At 37.7% G+C, this 21,637-nt stretch overlaps 1 protein-coding gene across 5 annotated transcripts in view; it reads left to right on the top strand.

Moving 5' to 3' along the window:
* The window catches only part of BICC1 (BicC family RNA binding protein 1), a 333,565-nt gene that overhangs the window by 290,342 nt on the left and 21,586 nt on the right, over positions 1-21,637 (top strand). For 3 of the 5 annotated variants that reach the window (XM_077946728.1, XM_001097455.4, XM_077946726.1), the window contains exons 6-17: positions 134-187; positions 1,016-1,210; positions 1,436-1,687; positions 5,282-5,413; positions 8,103-8,289; positions 10,115-10,276; positions 10,773-10,969; positions 11,840-11,972; positions 12,554-12,710; positions 14,741-14,906; positions 18,209-18,248; positions 18,534-18,688. In XM_077946728.1, coding sequence (XP_077802854.1) covers positions 134-187; positions 1,016-1,210; positions 1,436-1,687; positions 5,282-5,413; positions 8,103-8,289; positions 10,115-10,276; positions 10,773-10,969; positions 11,840-11,972; positions 12,554-12,710; positions 14,741-14,906; positions 18,209-18,248; positions 18,534-18,688 — 1,830 coding nt within the window. The remainder of the gene's footprint in view (positions 1-133; positions 188-1,015; positions 1,211-1,435; positions 1,688-5,281; positions 5,414-8,102; positions 8,290-10,114; positions 10,277-10,772; positions 10,970-11,839; positions 11,973-12,553; positions 12,711-14,740; positions 14,907-18,208; positions 18,249-18,533; positions 18,689-21,637) is intronic. The other 2 variants (XM_015147586.3, XM_077946727.1) reach the window with 1 other exon arrangement.

Raw genomic sequence — 21,637 nt, 5'->3', positions numbered from 1 at the left:
AACAAGTTTCTGGATAATACCTCTGTATTTGTCCCTGGATGACACTTTTAGTAGCAAGCATATCGATTATCTGGAAAAGCAGATGTGAGTTTGATTAAAACAAATCTAACTCTGTATTTTCCTCCTTTTATAGGTATCTATAGCGGGACAACCAGCAGGAGTAGAATCTGCCCGAGTGAGAATTCGGGTAACTATTTATTACTTTAACATTGTAAATTGATGTCAGCAACATTTGCATTATAAGGCATTAAAAATATAATAATTGATCATTTTATAACCAAATCATGTTCAATCAGTAGGAAATAGTGGCAAAAGTTATTTTAATATCTATCTTAGCATTCATTATTTAAATGTTTGTTGTATATGTTCAAAAAGTGAGTTTCTATGTTATTTATAAACTTTTTTCATTGAAAATGTTTCTCAGAGATGTTCTGGATTTTATCTGACTCAGTTTTTCTAGCTTTTATTCAATGACCATAAAGAGGCCTAAGGAAAAAATGTCACAGGCAATGTGAGTTACAAACTCTCAGGTTTCACCAAAGGCTCCTATCATTTAAAAACACTTGTAGGCCAGTTGTGGTGGCTCACACCTGTAATCACAGCACTTTGGGAGGCCAAGGCAGGAGGATCACTTGAGGCCAGGAGTTCGTGACCAGCCTGGACAATATAGCAAGACCCCGTCTGTCTCTACAAAACATTTTTAAAAATTAGCCAGATACAGTGGCACATGCCTGTAGTCCCACTATTCAGGAAGCCAAGGTGAGAGGATCACTTGAGCCTAGGAGGTTGAGGCAGTAGTAAGCTGGGATGACACCACTGCACTCCAGCCTGGGTGACAGAACAAGACTCTGACTCAAAAAAAAGGAAAAAAAAAAACTTTATATAATGTAGCTAAACTTATAAGGGCAGTTTATGTTTTAAAATCCATCTTCAGAAAAGAATCAATGAATGATACACATGTCTGAATGTCTAATGCTTTAACTCTCTGCTTTGGATTCTCATCATTTCATTTTAGGAGCTGCTTCCTTTGGTGCTGATGTTTGAGCTACCAATTGCTGGAATTCTTCAACCAGTTCCTGATCCTAATTCCCCCTCTATTCAGCATATATCACAAACGTACAATATTTCAGTATCATTTAAACAGCGTTCCCGAATGTATGGTGCTACTGTCATAGTACGAGGGTCTCAGAATAACACTAGTGCTGTGAAGGTAAATTATTCAGATAATTCTGCACATCCTGTCTGTACAAATTATATGGGTTTTATTTTTAAAGAATATTAGACTAATTTGATTTCTAGAATTTTCCTTCATTCTACATTTTGGTTTGCAGAATATGCTGTATTTTTCCATAGCTGTTAGAAATGCAATAGAATCTTTGCCTCTATATGGGTAGTTAATGTATAGGATGATTTCCTTCCCACCCTTTTCTCTTAGGAAGGAACTGCCATGCTTTTAGAACATCTTGCTGGGAGCTTAGCATCAGCTATTCCTGTGAGCACACAACTAGATATTGCAGCTCAACATCATCTCTTTATGATGGGTCGAAATGGGAGCAACATCAAACATATCATGCAGAGAACAGGTGCTCAGATCCACTTTCCTGATCCCAGTAATCCACAAAAGAAATCCACCGTCTACCTCCAGGGCACTATTGAGTCTGTCTGTCTTGCAAGGCAATATCTCATGGTAAGGTTACTGAAATAAGTGTTACAATGTTTTTAAACCTCTTTGGATACAGTGCATGTTTTTGCACCCACTGTACTAATGTGATATTTAGGAAAGCACTTTGGAAGCCTCCTCAAATAAGGAAGTTTCTTGCTAAAAGGAAATAAACTAGAAGAGTAAGGTTCATAGTGCTTCAACAGGTTCAATTTCATTGCATATGTAATTTTATTTCAGTGTTTTCTTTTTAACTTAGACTAAACACGGAAGACATTATAGTGAGATAATTGACTGCATTTTGTGGCAAAGATGGAAGGTGACTGTTTTCATCTGACCTGTAATATTAGTGTGCAGTTTGTATTTGGAGAAAAAAAAAAAAAAAAAAAAAGGTCCTCTGTTTAAACAGAAAAGTAAAAATACAATTTAAATTTCACCATCAAAGACAAATTTTTTCAGCCCAAAACATTTATGTATTTCATAAATCTTTGATACAATTAAAAAATACTATTTAAGCCACAAATTGGAGTGTCACTTATTGAAGGAAGAAAAGCCAAGTTATATGTTATAATTCAATACTACTTTACTACTTCTAATTTATAATTGCAATATTTCTATCGTTCCCATATTTGTTTAAAACCCCTTGACTGGGCGTGGCGCCTCATGCCTGTAATCCCAGCACTTTGGGAGGCCAAGGTGAGCAGATCACTTGAGGTCAAAATCGAGACCAGCCTGGCCAACATAGTACCCTGTTTCTATTAAAAATATAAAAATTAGCTGATATAGTGATGGATGCCTGTAATCCCAGTTACTCAGGAGGCTGAGGCAGGAGAATCGCCTGAACCCAGAAAACAGAGGTTGCAGTAGGCCCGGATGGCACCACTGCACTCCAGCCTAGGCAACAGAGGGAGACTCCATTTCAAAAACGAAATAAATGAAAAATGAAATGAGATGAAATGAAATATCCCAGTGTATGGATTGATCATATAGTAACAAAATGGATGGACATGATTCTGGGCTCACAAATATTTGTATTAAAAACACCATTGTATTCTCTCATTCAGTGCTTGACCTTTAGTGGCATTTGAATCAGTAAGCTTCAGGTGTGACATTTAGTATTATTAACTTGCAGAGTTTATTTTTGAGAAACTTTCAGAAAATCTAAGTTTTTATTGTTGAGTCCATTCCTCTGACAGATGAGAACTTGTTGGAATCATTAATAAGATTGTAATCCATGATTTTAAGAAATTTGTTGTGAATGATTTTTTTTAGCCAACCTTATTTTCTCAGGTTATTTTTAATATACTGTACTACAAGTCAGATTTATATTTATATCCCAGAATTGTTGTAATTAATCTTCATTTTTTTTCTGCTTTACAAGTTCTTTCGATGTTATTTTTTTAGTTTAGTGAAATTTTTCAAATATTCTCTACGGTTATTAATCCACATTTACACTTTGACCATACCTGCCAAAAATAATGACACATATTATGGCACAACATTGAAATAACTGAGGGAGAAATTAAAAGGCTTTAACCCATACTTTAAATACCATCACCATGTTGTATAGCACTATTCTTATAAAAATCACTTTCAGGCCGGGCACGGTGGTTTACACCTGTAATCCCAACCCTTTGGGAGGCTGAGGCAGGCGGATCACAATGTCAGGGGTTCGAGGCCACCCTGGCCGATATGGTGAAACCACGTCTCTACTAAAAATACACACAAAAATTAGCTGGGCCTGGTAGTGAAGGCCTGTAATCCCAGCTACTCGAGAGGCTGAGATAGGAGAATTGCTTGAACCCCGGAGGCTGAGGTTGCAGTGAGCCGAGATCGCACCACTGCACTCCAGCCTGGGCGACAGAGCAAGACTCCATTAAAAAAAAAAAAAAATCACTTTCTTCCACAGGAGAAATGGAGCATAGTATTTTATTTCTTTTTCTTTTTTTATTTTAGGCAGGGTCTCACTCGGTTGCTCAGGCTGGAGTGTAGTAGTGTGTTCTCAGCTCACTGCAATCTCTGCCTCCTGGGTTGAAGTGATTCTCATGCCTCAGCCTCCGGAGTAGCTGAGATTACAGTCGTGTGCTACCATGCCCAGCTAATTTTTGTAATATTAGTAGAGGTGAGGTTTCACTCTGTTGGCCAGCCTGATCTCAAACTCTTGGCCTCAAGTGATCCACCTACCTAAACCTCCCAAAGTGCTGAGATTATAGGCATGAGCCACGGTTCCCAGCTTAGTAATTCGTTTTAATCCTAGTATGCTTAATGGTAACCTCTCCTGATACACATTTACAAATTCCAGCACCCAGTGGGCTAACACTGGAAATTCTGTGCATCAGAGAAAGTATATTACATTGTTCCTGGACTCAGTAGATCAGAGGCTGTATAAAGAGCATTAGAGAAAAGAAAAATCTAAAAAATGAGATAGTTAAAAGAAGGGACAATAGTAACAATTTACTCCAGGAAGGAGTGAAGGTTTAAGCTGCATTAGGTTAAGTAGGATTTATATTGGTGAAGATGCCTTTGATGAGTTAAGACGGGTCCTAAATCCCTGGGACACGGACCGGACCAATGCTGGTCAGTGGTCTGTTAGGAACTAGACCACACAGCAGGAGGTGAGCAAGGGAAGCTTCATGTGTGTTAACAGGGGCTTCCCATCGCTCACATGACCGCCTGAGCTCCACCTCCTGTGAGATTAGCAGTGGCATGAGATTCTCATGGGGCATGAACTCTATCATGAACCATGCATGCAAGAGATTTAGGTTGCATGCCCCTTAGGAGAATCTAATGCCTGATGATCTGTCACTGTCTCCCATCACCTCCAGATGGGACCGTCTAGTTGCAGGAAAACAAGCTCAGGGCCCCCACTGATTTTTCGTTATGGTGAGTTGTATAATTATTTAATTATATGTTACAATGTAATAATAATAGAAATAAAGTGCCAAATAAATGTAATGTGCTTGAATCATCTGAAACCATCCCCCCTTCCCTCCCCCTCCCCTGGTCCATGAAAAAATTGTCTTCCATGAAACCGGTCTGCGGTACCAAAAAGGTTGGGGACCCCTGAGTTAAGATACCAAAGTACAAGATCCTCTTAAAGGATTATTGAGAGGCTGGCCTAACCTGGAGGAAGGGGAAGACATACAGACAAAGACCTGTGGTTGGACAAGCAAGTCTGGGCTAAAATGCGGAACTCTTTAAATGCTTGATCATGTTTAGTTTTCATTCAATATACAATCAAAAGCTACCACTGGAAGTCATTGAGCAAAGCAAAGATTAGTACCCTTGATATAGTTGAGAATCTAGTTTCTAGTGTAACTAACAAAACTGAAGTTAGAGAAGAAAGGAATTTTCCAAGGTGCACAGTGGATAAAAATAATCTAGGGCCAAAAACAGAAACTTAAGACATATAATTTTGTCATCCAAAAATGATTTTCTCCCCCTCAACGTTAATGCCACACCTGTCCTCCAAGCTATGTGAACTTACATAATTTAACTTTAATACTTCAGTTTAGTCTTTAAACCTGTAAAATATTGCATTATTTGCAGGCATATTAAATTATCAGGTGTTTTAGTGATTAAATTTTTACCTCCTAAACATTCTATTGTGACATTTTCTAGGGTTGTCTTCCTCTTGTGTTGATGTTTGATATGAAGGAAGAAATTGAAGTAGATCCACAGCTCATTGCACAGTTGATGGAACAGCTTGATGTCTTCATCAGTATTAAACCAAAGCCCAAACAGCCAAGCAAGGTTGGTTCAGAGTCTAGACCCAGAGAATTATGTATCATATCATATGCTGTATAGTTTTATTTTGCATACAAATGTGTATTTGCATATACTTGAAACTATTACTCTATACAGGTTGAATATCCCCAATCCAGAATGCTCCAGAAGCTGAATCTTTTTGAGCGCTGACATGACAGTCAAAGGAAATGCTCATTGGAGCATTTAAGATTTTGGACCTTAATATTAGGGATGCCCAACCAGTGCAGATATTCCTAAATCCCCCAAAACCCCAAATCTAAAACACTTCTGGTCCCAAGCATTTCAGATAAGGGATACTCAACTTATATATGTCATTATATATTTAGTTATCTAATATAAATTTGTGACAGTATTCATTATAGATCATCATTTTCTTTATATATATGTTGGTTTTTGGAGTCCATTTAGAGTAACCATTATTTTTCCATATTTAAATGAGAAGGAAAGAACATTTGTTCTTAATTTGGAATCTGGTAACTTGAGGCTTTACTAAGTTACCCGAGAGTTGATAAGGCTACTTACATGTTGTGTGTGTATGTGTGTGTGTGTGTTTGTGTACATACCCAGTGTAATTCAGAAATTGTTTAGACTACTTACTATATGCCGTCTCCTGCTCAACCTGGAGACTTAAAGAAGAGGTGCCTGTGCTTTTTTGTAAATACTTTAAGGACTGAACTGTCTCAAGTTCAGCATTCTTGGAACCTCTCCTCAGAGTGTTGTAAAATTTCAGTAACTACATGTAGAGTAAAAATTTAATGGAATAATATATTTTTTTTTTTTTTTTGAGACAGGGTCTCACTTCTTTGCCCAGGCTAGAGTACAGTGGTACAATCATGGCTTACTGCAGCCTCGACTTCCTGGGCTCAGGTGGTTCTCCCACCTCAGCCTCCCAAGTAGCTGGGACTACAGGCATGTGCCACCACACCCGGCTAGTTTTGTATTTTTTGTAGAAATGGGGTTTGGCCATGTTTCCCAGGCTGGTCTTGAACTCTTGAGCTCAAGCAATCCAGCCACCATGGCCTCCCAAAGTGCTGGGATTACAGGTGTGAGTCACTGTGCCCAGCCCAGAATAAATCTTTTATTAAGTGCTAGTAAAAATGAGGAAGGATGAATATTTCTACATTAGAATTGTTGTTTAAACTAGCACAGCCACTTTGAAGAGCAATTTCTGATCATCTCATTATTCTAAAATATTGATTCCCCTACCTGCAGCAGTTCTACTTCTGATTATACTCTCTGAAAACAGGAGTCAACACGAGAATGGTGTTGAGTAAAAAAAGTATGTTGTATGTTGTATCATAGTATGTACTCAATGGCAGCATTTTTGTGTATGTGTATGTCTATACAGTTTTAAGTACAAAGCATTGTCTAGAAGGATGCACACAAAAATCATGATGAGTTGCCTTTGGGGCAGTAGAAAGGAAAATGGAATAAAGTAAACAAGGGAAATGTTCTCTTTATTTAACAAAAATCAGAAACAAGAAAATAACACTAAAATTCTGAAACTATAAATCTTATATGTATAGAATGGTGTATATATAATAAGTACTTTATATAATTTGGCATGTGTAAATAATGTGGTAATCGCTGTCCAACTGAAGAAAAATGATCTTGCCTTCTCCAAAAGAAAACTTTAAAGGAAAAGATAGCGTTGATTCTAAGTGAACTTGATATAGTGAGTTTAAAGTTAGGGAACAGGACGTTAATTGTATGTATCGTGAAGCTTCATGTGTGACTAATTTGAGTTGACCAGAGTCACTGTAGATCCCAGGACTAAAAGATAAAGATAGGAGAGACATTACAGAGCTTGTGCATGTTAAGATGGACAGGCAGAAGAATTCCAGGAGTTCAGTAAGAAATTAGCAGAAGTCAGAGAAAAATAGATTGTAAATGAGAACTCCAAAGCCTTGCAGCATCCCAGGGCCTTTTAATGATGCCCAAATGGCCCCCATTCTAACTCTGCTTTAACTACTTTCTCAGCCACGATTTTTGTTTTGTTTTTTGGTCCATTGAGGGCTTTCCCCTTTGAGTTCACATTTCAGATTTTCTAGATGAGTCCATTGAGGAAGAAAAATGATTTATTATTTAGAAATTTTACCATAAGCTTTGCCATAGATATGTCACCAATGAGGAATAGTCATACTTCAAGGTCTATTAGCTAACTAGTAAACCGTAAATGTCAAACATAAGTGATGATGATTATGCAGTTTATATGTGGTCACAAGTTTGATTTGGTATGTAACGACAAGATGCAAGGGGAAAGCCTTAGTGTAAAGATGAGAGGCTATAAAAAGGGAACCCAAGTTCCCATCCTCTTGCTGCCCCTTCACAGCGATGACATGACCTTGGCTAAGTCCCTTAACTTCACTGAATATGAATAATGATTCCCATTCTATGAGGTTTTGCTGAGAATGGGAACATATATGCAGCTACTGTCAGCTCCTGGAACCCAGAACATGCCCAATAAATGGTAACTAATAATTTAGGGTTTTAACAGAAGGATTAAACTTAAGCACTAAGTGGTTAGGATTTGCAGATGATTTAAAAGCAGCATTGATATGTCCCCTGAGTGGAATTCTTATTAGCGTATTCATTTTCCACCTCCCTCCCCTCCCCCATTCATTGTAGACTACTTGCATGTCACTTTTTTTCCCCCCATTATGTGTTTCCATAGTCTGTGATTGTGAAAAGTGTTGAGCGAAATGCCTTAAATATGTATGAAGCAAGGAAATGTCTCCTCGGACTTGAAAGCAGTGGGGTTACCATAGCAACCAGTCCATCCCCAGCATCCTGCCCTGCCGGCCTGGCATGTCCCAGCCTGGATATCTTAGCTTCAGCAGGCCTTGGACTCACTGGACTAGGTATACAATTTATTATTACAGCACGTCTCAGTCACTGGGGAAATGCTTATCTGGTTCCCTTTCTTTCTACCATTTGGGTCTACATTTAAAGGCTATTTTTTTTTTCCTTCGGACTCAAAGATCAGGTGAAAAGCCATACAGCCTGAATCAATCTATTTTGGGGTTTCTTAGTCTCTGTGGATTTATTACCCAGATTCTTCTCATGTTTGCATAAATAATCAAGGTCTGACTATTTTATTTTCAGTGGCTGTGATGGTTCTAAATTAAGAATGCCATTGAGATTGAAGTAAGCATGCTGACTGTAATTTATGTTTGTTCTCTCTTGCATTTGCAATATTGCCGTCCGTCCCTAGAGATAAAGATTATCCAGTTTGCTTTTTAAAAAGTAATTGCAAATCTGTATGAGGGGTGGGGAGGGGGGTGAAAATAAGCAGAACCTGTATCTCCAGTGGTTAGACCTGCCTTACCCAGACACAAAGGAAATCTAGTCTGAGGTCAGACCTGTATTTCTGTCTAACGTGAGGAATAGAAAATAGAAGAATGAACAAACATCATCATCTCAGAGCTTTAGTTAAGAAAGCAGAATGAGCTGCTTAATAGTCATGGTGATATTTACGTCCTCATCTATGGACTGCTATTTTATAGGCTGAAGTTAGTTGCTGTATTACAGTTTTGCTAGATTCCCTTCTTTCTTGCACATTTCTCAGTTGCATTTGTTTTCCTTAATCAGTACTCCTAGCAAATCACCCTGGGGCATTCAGTGTTGATTTGAGACAAAAAAGAATACTCTCAGCTGTCTTTAACATTTTTTTTTTCTAATAGCTATTCTTGCTTTTAACTTTTAAGAAATTTAATACTCTTATATGATTGATTTTCCAAGTAGCCCTGCCTAGACATCATTAAAGAAAGTTTTGTTTTTTTTTTATCTTGGCCCCTAATCTACCAAAGTTGTTCCTTCCACTGGGACCTGAACAGACATAATAACATAGCAATGACTGTGAGTCAGGAAATGCCAATTAGGTAACTTAGCAGGAACCGAGTTCATCTTGCACTAGAGAGAAAACAAGTGAGCAAAGATTCAGTGACAGAGTTTTTAAAATGTTTTCATTATTATACCTATCCTGTTATACTTTATGCTTTATATGTATTCCTGGAAACTTGTATACAAATCCACATTTCATTCCAGAACATATTTTAAATGCCTAAAGGAAAATTTCATTATTTAAATCAAGCATTGACTCCTTACAACAACAAAAAAACCAGCATTTTTTTCTGAGAAAATTTTCATCATTGAGATGGGGCCCAGAGAATTCATGTATATGTTTTGAGATACATTTAGGAACTGTTCTGATAGCCTACCCTATCTGTAACGGGGACAAATAGGAAATCTATCCTACCACAGGAAAGCATTCCCTAGTTGCTGCTACATGTGAGTAGTTTGAAAAGGGTTTGTAAGCGGATGACAAATGAGTTATGCAGAAGAATGAAAATGAGCCTCCACTTGAGCAGAATTTTGTTCATCCTGGGTAGCTGACATGAATGCAAAGCACCTGGTAATGTTCAGTGACCCTAACTGCCATCCTGGTCTGGGCACATCTATCTTCCATTTTCTGATAGCAACTGTTTGTGGATAAGCTGCTTCCTCTCTTGGAGCTCTATGATGCAAAATTCATGTGAATATTTGAAAGAAAATCTGTCATCCATATTTTGTATTTAGAAAATATCAGATTATATCATTGTGCATTACTAATGGCAATATTCATGCCATGTCTATTTTAAAATCTTAAATTTATGTGAATTGACTTTATATATTCATTTATTACAGGTCTTTTGGGACCCACCACCTTATCTCTGAACACTTCAACAACCCCAAACTCACTCTTGAATGCTCTTAATAGCTCAGTCAGTCCTTTGCAAAGTCCAAGTTCTGGTACACCTAGCCCCACATTATGGGCCCCCCCACTTGCTAATACTTCAAGTGCCACAGGTCAGTATCATTTAAGTATATTCCAAGGTGTGTATTCTTAGGTGTTACCAGTCTTTTAAATAAAATTTACTAATGACTCAGTTTTCTTAGGGCAAAATTAGAGTTCAAAGCACACTCCATTGAAACAGAAATTCCCTGATACGTCAATTAGTTAAAATGAAGCGCAGCAAAGCAGTTTGAGTTTTTCATACAAGTGAAATACCATCTTCAGATGTGATAAGCAGACCTGGTAGTTAGGTTCTAGTTGGAGTAACTTGCTGGTAGTCATGTACATCTGTACAATGAGAGGGTTGGATAAGACATTCTCTATGGTGTTGTCCCATTTTAACACTCTTTTGTGTTTTTACAGTAAATAGTACCTCTGTTTACGGAGGTGTCAAAATTGAATTCTTTCCTGAACTTGCAGCAACAAAAAATGATGTTTTTATTGTTAATAAAAATAATAGTTGAATCTGCGTTTCTTCCTAATATCTGTCATCATAAAATGTTGTTGTAGGTTTTTCTGCTATACCACACCTTATGATTCCATCTACTGCCCAAGCCACATTAACTAATATTTTGTTGTCTGGAGTGCCCACCTATGGGCACACGGCTCCATCTCCCCCTCCTGGCTTGACTCCTGTTGATGTCCACATCAACAGTATGCAGACCGAAGGCAAAAAAATCTCTGCTGCTTTAAATGGACATGCACAGGTAATGGCTTTCTGCTAGAATGTGTGTGTGATCTCTGCTGTTTGTAAGAGATAAACCCCTGGTAAAGTTAAAACATGTTTAAACTTTCGCCTAAAATGAGTTTTATTTATTGTTTGCAACTTTTATTTTAGGTTTAGGGGACACATATGCAGGTTTGTTACATGGAGAAATTGCATATTTAACCCACCTTGAGTTAGTTTTTATATATGGTGAAAGGGAGGGGTCTGGTTTCATTCTTCTGTATATGGCTAGCCAGTTTTCCCAGCGCCAGTTATTGAACATGGATTCCTTTCCCTATTGCTTGTTATTGCCAACTTTATTGAAGATCAGATGGTTGTAGGTGTGCAACTTTATTTCTGGATTCTCCATTCTGTTCCCTTGGTCTATATGTCAATTTTTTTATGCCAGTACTATGCTGTTTGGTTTCTGTAGCCTCATAGTATAGTTTGAAGTTGGGTAGTTTGATGCCTCTAGCTTTATTCTTTTTGCTTAAGATTGCTTTGGCTATTTGGGCTCTTCTTTGGTTCCATATGAGTTTTAGAATAGTTTTTCTATTTCTGGGAAAAATGATGTTTGTAGTATGATAGGAATAGCATTGAATCTGTATATTACTTTGGGCAATATGGCCAGTTTAATGATATTGAGTCTCCTGATCCCTGAGAATGGGATGTTCTCCATTTGTTTTTATCACCTATGATTTCTTTCAGCAGTGTTTTGTAGTTCTCCTTGTAGATAGCTTTCATCTCCTTGGTTAGAAGTATTCCAGAGTGGTTTTCTTTTTTGTGGCTGTTATAAATGGGATTGTGTTCTTGATTAGACTCTCTGTAAAATTGTGACCATATTTATATGTTATTTTCTATTATTATTTAGTCTCCAAATATAAAATATGGTGCAATATCCACTTCATCACTTGGAGAAAAAGTGCTGAGTGCAAATCACAGTGATCCATCCATCCAGACAAGTGGATCTGAGCAGACATCTCCCAAATCAAGCCCCACTGAAGGTCGGGAACTGTATCCTTCTGAAATTCATTTTGGTTTGTTATTTGGAAAAAGGAGGTTGTAGAGAGTCTATGCAGTGATTTTGAGTTGGTTTTGCTAAACAGCTATGATTCATCCTACCTCAATTATGTGGAAAGACAACATCCTGAATAAAATTTCAAAGAGAATGGTGAAAGATTAACTGAAAAGCACTTTCCACAGAAAGAATCATTTCCCCATTACATTGTAAGTTCCTGAATTAAAGTGAAGGTAATTGTGTAGCAGAAAAGCATCAACTTACTAAATGTGAGATATATATCTATATATAGAGAGAGATATTTCCCCCAAGTAGAGTAGCTTTTTATAACCTTTTTTACCCTTTCCCCCAAATCTTTAAAATATATAAATATATGCGGGTCTTCTCTTCAAATTGAGTTTTGTGACACCCTGAACTTGTTAAGGTGTTCTCTTTGCAGATGAAAGAGGCCTCTGTCAGGTTAATCATGTCTCCAGAGTAGGGTTCTGATTTGTTTCCATTGCCGGTAATTGTCAGTTGGAAGGTGATGTTGTTTAGGTATTTCACTTTTTTTCTTCTCCTCCTCAGGTTGTAATGATGCTTTTGTTGAAGTAGGCATGCCTCGAAGTCCTTCCCATTCTGGGAATGCTGGTGACTTGAAACAGATGATGTGTTCCTCCAAGGTTTCCTGTGCCAAAAGGCAGACAGTAGAACTATTGCAAGGCACGAAAAACTCACACTTACAGTATGTATTTTAATCTTAAAAGAGTCCTTGATTTTTTGAAATGACGTATATTTGTTCTCAACTCTATAGTTAGTACTCTTGGATTCAAGTCATGTTTGATCTCATCCATGGGTGTTTTCATTTTATCTTTTAAAAAAATATTAAGGAATAATATCTGATAATTTTCACCCTTCTCTTTCTTCTCTGTAGTCCCTTCCCCATTTAATGAATTGATTTATATCTGTGTCCTCTAAACCATCTGTATTACTCTGAAACTGTAGCATTCTCTCTGCTCTTCAGTAATCAGCAGAGCCATTTTTATTCTCTGATTTTTGCTGTTAGAAATTTTCCCACTGTGAATCCTCCCTCATTTGGCTTTGAATTTCTTCCTTACATGGCTCTTTTTTCCCAAGGTAGTTAATTGCAAATTTTTAAATAAATGCTTGACATTATCATGACTTTGTTTATTCCAAATCACTTTGGTCATAAATACATAAGTTGTATTAAATATTAAATATAATTCTTCCTTACCATAGCACAGTTAAAGTGTGTCATCCTTACTCTTTCTTTTTTTTTTCTCCATGTATTTTGGGCAGTTTCTACAGTGTAAGGTTTTGTCCCCACCTATTCCGTCCACCTGATTTCCTCTGCTGTCTTATTAGTTCCTGGTATACCGTTCTAGAGTGTCTCTATGCAAAGATTAGCATACATAGTTTTATTTCTTCCCATTCTTACTAAAATCCATTTTCCTTTATAAACTCTTTGGTCAATCATTATTACCCACTGTTGTCCAGTTCTCCTTTATCTGTGTTTTTCTTTACATGGTGCTGATACCCCAAATTAATGTTGTTATAGACTAGAGAAACAGTTTTACTTCCTTGAAACTATTGAAGTGTTTAAAATAGATACCCATTCTTGTCATCACTGAGTGTGTTCTGAACCTTCTCATCATCCTCTTCTGGGTTAAACTGAAGCCTCCAGAAAGATCTCCCTGCCTCCAGTCTTTTATTAGCTTGATCTATCCTTTATTTTGCTCCAGCCATTTATTTTCAAAAACAGGTCTAATCTTGTCACACTCTGGCTTCAAATCCACCAGTGGTCTGTGTTGCATGCTTCCTTCCTTTTACTTATGCTCTTCCCTCTGATTTGCTGTTCTCTTGGCCTTTGGCACCAGATAACTTGCAGATGCTCTTAAGTTCCCAGTTCAAATGTCCTTTGTGTAGCCTCTGTCAACTTTTGTCAAGCAAAGTTCACCGTCCCACTTTTTGTATTCCAAAAGTACTTTTCTAAATTCCTCTAAATTCCCTTGGCACAGCAGCTGAATAGTTGAACAAATAAAATCATGAATGAATAAACAAACCAGTTCTTGATTGATATTGCATTCCCTGTTTTATTTGAGCTTAAGGTGCAGTTAGATTTGAACCTGAGATGTATGCATTCTGTACATATCATGTGTTGTTATTCACGTATTTGCTGCTCATTGTAAGAAGCACTTTTATGTTCTGCCTGTCCCCCTCAACAGACTTTGAAGAATATTTATTTATCTGCTACATTTATTTGTTACCAATATCATATACATATTTCATACACATGAACTGGATCATCTGCATGCCTTCAAATTGACTGGATCTCTGTTTAGACTTTGCATGCATGAATCATTGATATCTCCTTGATGTATAAAAATTAGAAATCTCATCTGTACATCTATTCCCTCTATGTCATATGCAGTATACCACATATACTGTATATATTGTGTTTGAATGTGCATCATGAAATAGTTTCAAGCTTTACCCCTACAGTCAAAGTGCCCGATTTCAAATTCCATCTCTACCGGTCCCATTAGAGGTATGATCTTGGACAATGTACTTCCCTCATCCGCTAGTGGGGATAACAATAGTACCTGTGTCATAGCATTGTTGTGAGGATTAAATGAGAGAATACATGTTAATAGCTGATGGTGATAAACATGCATAGTAAATGTGGCACATAGGAAACATTCAGTACATTTGTATATATAGTGAAGTGTTAAATTCTACACTCTTATTTCACAGCAGCACTGACAGGTTGCTCTCAGACCCTGAACTGAGTGCTACCGAAAGCCCTTTGGCTGACAAGAAAGCTCCAGGGAGTGAGCGCGCTGCAGAGAGGGCAGCAGCTGCCCAGCAAAACTCCGAAAGGGCCCACCTTGCCCCACGGTCATCATACGTCAACATGCAGGTAATGGTAATACAATAGGAAAGCATTTCAAATGTCACATGTTTGGGTTCTGGTGTGGAGAATTCAGTGAGTGTTCAGCAGTAGTGCAGAAATTAGGTTTTCCCTCTGTGCTACATTCAAAATGAAATTTAAATATATAGGTAGCAGTTAGTTTGCTATAAACATTAAAAATGAAAAGCAGTATTTAGCTTAAGTGAGAATTCTTTAAAATATATTTAAAATGGTGCAGAATGGTCTGTGTCACTATCTTATGCAAATAACATTATTCATGTGTTACTTAAAAAAATTTTAAATGGGTTTGCAGGACTGCATTTCTAAGTATTATTGCTTCATGACATAGTCTTGGATAAATAGATATACTATTTTCTATGTAATGAAGATGATAAATGTGTTTGGTGCCATTTAAAGATAGTTATGAGAATAACTAATGTGGAGTGTTCTTTGAAAGTAGATGATGAATATTATTGATGATTGTGTTGGTTCACAGATGTTTTATGATTAAAAGACAACTTCCTTTAAATAATTTTTGTGATTAAACAACTTCCTCAATAGGAACTTTCCATGTATCCATTTTCAAACTATTAGGCTAATTACTCAGAATACGCTGTTGACCATGAAAATGCAGAAATTTGATTTCCGTATAGATGACAATATGAAAAATAAGGATTTTTTGCTTTGTGCTTTTAGAGGTGTCTGTAAACATTTGATGTCGGACCAGAATTGCTGAGTAGACTTACCTATTTTATCTTTCACCACCAAAAAAGAGGAAGAACGTTCCACAAAATCCTAGGAACAGAAAAGCTGTCATAGATGTGTCAAAGAAATTAATTCATGGAGCTAAACTATATTACTTTAATTCCAGTGCAATCTGCAGTTTAGTCCTCCTTGTCTGTTTTTTAATGCTTTGCATTGGAACATTTTCCTAAGTTTTTCTATGATTTTTTAAAAAATAAAAGCCATGGCCTTTATAATGTGTCAGTGTTTAAAAAAGACATTTAAGGCTGGGCACGGTGGCTCACGCCTATAATCTCAGCACTTTTGGAGGCCGAGGCAGGTGGATTGCTTGAGTCCTGGAGTTTGAGACCAGCCTGGACAACATGGCGAAACCCTATCACTACAGAATAATTCTAAAAAATGAGCCGGGCATGGTAGCATGCACCTGTAGACCCAGCTACTTGGAGGCTGAGGTGGGAGGATCACCTGAGCCTGGGAGGCAGTTTGCTGTGAGCCAAGATTACACCTCTGCACTCTAGCCTGGGAGACAAGAGCAAAACCCTGTCTCAAAAATTAAAAATAAATAAAAAAGACATTTACTACATTTTCTCTGGTGGATGTATTTTCAGTTAATATGAATTACAATTTATTTAAGAAATATCAAATCCCCTTTATAATCTTTTAATGGTTTTTGTCTTGTGGTTCTTGTCACCTTTTCCATCAAATTTATACCTGCAGTGAACCAGTTTCTTGTTTCTTTCTTTTAGGATGGATGAGCATGTTCTTAATGTTTGAGTTTTAGCCTAATTAGATGTATTTATGTCGTTAGTGAACAGTTAACTCTTAAAATCACTAAGAAATCAATGACAATATTCACTGAGCATTGAGAGAGAGAAAGATTAAAAATTTCCCTGATTTCCTTGGCTGAAAATGATCTCTATCTCCTGATTGCTCTTGGAGTGCTATATCCCCAGCTCTCTTTTTATACTTATCTCAGTTTCTAATTTATTTTATAGTTATTTTTCTTTCCCAACCCTCCTAAGACTCTAATCAGCCAGGCACGGTGGCTCACACCTGTAATACCAGAATTTTGGGAAGCCAAAGTGGGCAGATACCTGAGTTTGGAAGTTCGAGACCATCAACCATCCTGGCCAACATGGCAAAACCCTGTCACTACTAAAAATACAAAAATTAGCCAGGCATGGTGGTGGGTGCCTGTAGTCCTAGCTACTTGGGAGGCCAAGATAGAAGAATAGCTTGAACCCGAGAGGTGGAAGTTGCAGTGACCTGAGATTGCACCACTGCACACCAGCCTGGGCAACAGAGCAAGACTCTATCTGAAAAAAAAAAAAAAAAAAAAACTGCAAGTCCTCGAAGCTGTTTTGATTCGTTGTTGTATTCTTCCACAAAACTGAGCATAGTCTCGTTAACCAGTAGGCCCTCAATGAATATTTGTTGGACGAGTAAATTTAGATTCTCTGTATACCTTGCCTTTAGGCATTAATAATTAAAACTTGATTTTAACTCCCAATACCATTTTAGTCTTAGGATGTAAAAACTTCATCAAAAATATTATCTAAAAATCTGGCTTTCCTGATACATGGCTATGTTTTTAGTTATCACATGTCCTTGTTTGTCTGGGACAGCCCCTGTTTACTTTTATTATCCTGGCCTAATTGTTATTCACGGCACATTTCACCTTCAGAAATGTCCTGTTTCAGACATAGATTATATAGGTACCTTATATATGATGATATGCTCTTTCTGGTTAAAGAGCTCTTGCCAGTTGGTCCTTGGTCCTTCTGTTAGGCCTTTGAGACATGCTTACATCAAGTCTTAGCTAGTTCCTAAATTGGAGAGTTGATAACTCTCAGAAAAGATTTGAAATGTAGCTGTATCTGCACTACTTTCTTCAAAATGATCTATCTTGGTCCTCACATAGACTTGACTACATCATAGTTATTCATTCAGTTTTAATGGAATGAATCAATGGTGCTATCCTAGCCCTGTGCAATAAACGGTAACTAGGTTTAATTTTATGGCATTGCTTAATGTCATTATAAATTAAAGTTAGACATCTGCCGTTTATCTCACTTCAAAAGCAAAGACTATGCCAGTTAGGTTAAATAATTTCTTAAGGTATCCTGACATCATACCATTTCAGGCCATGCTTACCTAAATGAAGAGGGGATTTGTGAGACCCTAAGGGGGCCAGTAGATACAGAACAGCATTTTGGAAATGTATTCTTTCAAAACTTGCATTATTAGTAGTAGTAGTAGTAGTATACTCTAGCAGACATTGGCTCTGGACTGCTAGGTATTTATGGTAAATTCGATTTTTTTTTTCTTTTTTTAAGGAAAAATTCTAACTCTTAAAGTCAGAAGTGGTAATTTATTATTACTCGTTAATTAGTGTTGGAAGCATGTTTAAACTTACAGACTTACCTTGGATTTCTGTGACATTATTGTGCAAAGCTTGGTGTATGCCTCAGGCAGATTCTTGGAACATAGTCAAAACCTTTGTTCTCTAACCATGGCATGACATTTGGAGAGACTGTCAATAAAGGCATTTTCTGTTTCATTTTCAGGCATTTGACTATGAACAGAAGAAGCTATTAGCCACCAAAGGTATATGATGCACTAATAACACTTGACTGTTTTTTAGTACACTCATAAATGTTTTTTGAGTACTCATGGTGAATTGAGAACTTGAAAACTCATAAAAAGAAACCTAGAATATTTGAGTTCAAGTTGCATAAATTCTGCTGAATACATTTTGTTGAATGGTGTGTTGAGAAATAACATTCAGTGGTAATTTCTTCACAAATATCAAAGAAATGACACTTATCATCAGTATTTTATTTAAGAAATGCACTAAACATACCAAGCATTGGTTTTATTTTGTTTCCAAAGCTATGTTAAAGAAACCAGTGGTGACGGAGGTCAGAACGCCCACAAATACCTGGAGTGGTCTGGGTTTTTCTAAATCCATGCCAGCTGAAACTATCAAGGAGTTGAGAAGGGCCAATCATGTGTCCTATAAGCCCACAATGACAACCACTTATGAGGTTTGTAGAGTCATGTCCTACTCAATCTTCCTGTCTGTTCTCTCATCAAAACAGGACAGTCCTTCCCCACACTCATTCTTTATGTACCTAAAGGAAAATGATTAGTGGTGACTTGTTTTTATTTCTATTCCTGTAAAGATACTGTTATAAAACTGATACACTCTTGTGTATTATGATCTTTTATCTGTATTTTCTCAAAATTGTTGATCAGCTCTTAAAGAGATGTAAATTTAGATGTGTGTTTTTGTTGAGGGTGGGATGTGTCATAAATGATAAGCATAGGGCTGAGATTAAGCAAAAGGCAGATGTAACATTCCATAAAAATGTATAAAGAGTCCTTTTATCCAAGGGTTTCACTAGCAAGGTCACCATAGGGGGAAAAGGCAAATATTCAACAAAAATAGGTTTTCAGATATGAGTTAAAAATTCAGTGTGCTCAGATGTGCCAAGAACACAGCAAGAAGTATCTCAAACAAGTGCTCCAGAATTTTTATGTTTCCCAGATGTTGGCTGCCCTGCTCGGGGTGAGACTGGGAAGCTGGCATTCCTACCATATGGAAGGGATGGAGAGTTCCATACTCCACAGCCAGGCTACACGTGATTCACCAAGCAGGCCTTTTCCATTTCAAAGTATCAGATTTTGGCTCTAAGTCTTTGGGAGTAGGGGTGGGGCTCGAGAGAGTGTGCACATGTGCACGATGCTGGGAGACTGTACAAACCCAAACATGGATGAAAATGATTAATCCAAGAGTCACAGTGTTCAACCAGAGAGAGCACTGTAGGCCAAAAAAACAAATATTGGTTAAGGGTTTCATAATTGTTAGTCTAATAACTAGCGTTTGTAGACTGACCTTTTCTCCACCCATTTTCTTTGTAATAAATTAGGCTCTTGATGAAACACAAAAGCAAACATGCTGCTTTTTTTTCTTTGTCTCTTTTGAGTAAGTCAAAAAGAAAATACTATTGAAATACTAAAAGAGTCTCCTGTGAATGTCATTGTCAGAGTTATAGTAGTAGCCTGGCAGCCTGTATTTTAAAGATTGAAGTTACCTTCAGCAGCAGAATGTAGGAACCATTATGAAAAATGTTGAGGCTCTAGGAGGTACACTCTTCTTTCTTCCATTATAACACAGAGAGAAAATAAACATCTCCTTTTGTTAGCAGGGACCATAAAACTGCTGTGCTCATTCTTAGAGTTTCACCTGATGCACGGTATGGCTGTTCCTTTCAGCCCGTCCTTGCTTTTGACAAGAGTAAAGTGTGCTAGGTTGACTGTGTTCTGATAGTTTCATAGATGAAGTATTTACCTTAGAAATGCTCATTCAGTTCTGCTTTCTAAGACCAACAGTAGGACAAGTTGAAAATGATGTTCGTTTCAGTAATGGAGTGGTCAAGTGCAGGGTTCTGATAACCACCACTCACCAGATGTATGGCTTTGGCGAGTGACTTCACTCATCTGAACCGTGTCTCATTCAGGTTCTGCTGAGAAGGGCATTGGACAAGACATCCAGTGCTTAGCATGGTGTGTTGTCAGTTCTTAGTGATATTATTATTATTATTATTATTATTGACATGGAGTCTCGCTCAGCCACCCTAAGCTGGAGTGCAGTGGCACGATCTCGGCTTACAGCAATCACCATCTCCCAGGTTCAGGCAATTCTCCCATCTCAGCTTCCCGAGTAGCTGGGATTACAGGCACCCACCATCATGCCTGGCTAATTTTTGTATTTGAGTAGAGATAGAGTTTCACCATGTTGGCCAGGCTGATCTTGAACTCCTGACCGTAGGTGATCCGCCCACCTCAACCTCCCAAAGTGCTAGGATTACAGGCGTGAGCCACTGCGCACGGCCTAGTGATATTTTAAAAATTTTACTTTATTATTATTATTATGAGTCTCACTCTGTCACACAGGCTGGAGTGCAGTGGCGCGTTCTCGCCTCACTGCAACCTGTGCCTCCTGGGTTCAAGTAGATGGGATTACAGGCACGCACCACAACACCCAGCTAAGTTTTGTATTTTTTTTTTTCTTTTTTAGTATACACAGGGTTTCATCATGTTGGCCAGGCTAGTCTCAAACTCCTGACCTCAAGTGATCTGCCCATCTCGGCCTTCCATAGTGCTAGGATTACATGTATGAGGTTCTTTTAAATTTTTAAAAATTTTTTCATTTTTAAATTTTAATCTATTTACTTATTCATTTTAAGACCAGGTTATGAGACTGGCTAATCTTTGTATTTTTGGTGGAGTCTAGGTTTCACCATGTTGCCAAGGCTGGTCTCAAACTCCTGGGCTCAAGCAGTCCACCTGCCCCGGCCTCCCAAAGTGCTGGAATTACAGGAGTGAGCTACCACGCCTGGCCAGTTCTTACTGATACTGAGTGGCTATTACTATTTCCAGTGGAGGACTTACTTTATCCTGAAGAAAACCAAGGGCTTGCTGAAAGATGAAATTATGTTTATGAATGCTCATTGGTGGAAGTATTTCTGCACACTCAACTTAGTTATGTTTTTTTTATATTCAAAGGAATATCTTAGGGTATTATATGAACACATAAGAATTTAAGATAATAGTAGTAATTATCTTAAATCACATTCATTTAGTTCATCTACAATTTTATTCAATCCCCACAAACTCCTAGTAAGGAAAGGGGCCCAGAATGGCTAAGTGTCTTACTTAAGGTTACTTATACTCCTCTTCCTAATGATTTAACCCAAGAGAGTCCATAGCAAAGGGTGGTGATCTAGAGCCATGTTGCCGTAGTTTTATGAACATAAGAATCACTCAGAGAGCATAATAATCCAGACTCTTCTGCTAGGATCTCACTCAAAAGGTAGGGAGTGAGAAGCAGGTATCTATTTGCGTTTTCAGCAAGAATCTAGTATAATTGTGATGCGCGTGTCCCACAGGAAACACTGCTGTAAAGGGATGTAACCCTATAGGGATAAGGG

The sequence above is a fragment of the Macaca mulatta genome, chromosome 9 (genome assembly GCF_049350105.2).
Source record: "Macaca mulatta isolate MMU2019108-1 chromosome 9, T2T-MMU8v2.0, whole genome shotgun sequence".
In the NCBI taxonomy this organism is placed as follows: domain Eukaryota; kingdom Metazoa; phylum Chordata; class Mammalia; order Primates; family Cercopithecidae; genus Macaca; species Macaca mulatta.
The sequence above is the reverse complement of the archived record's forward strand: the minus strand, read 5'-3'. Positions and strand labels throughout refer to the sequence as shown.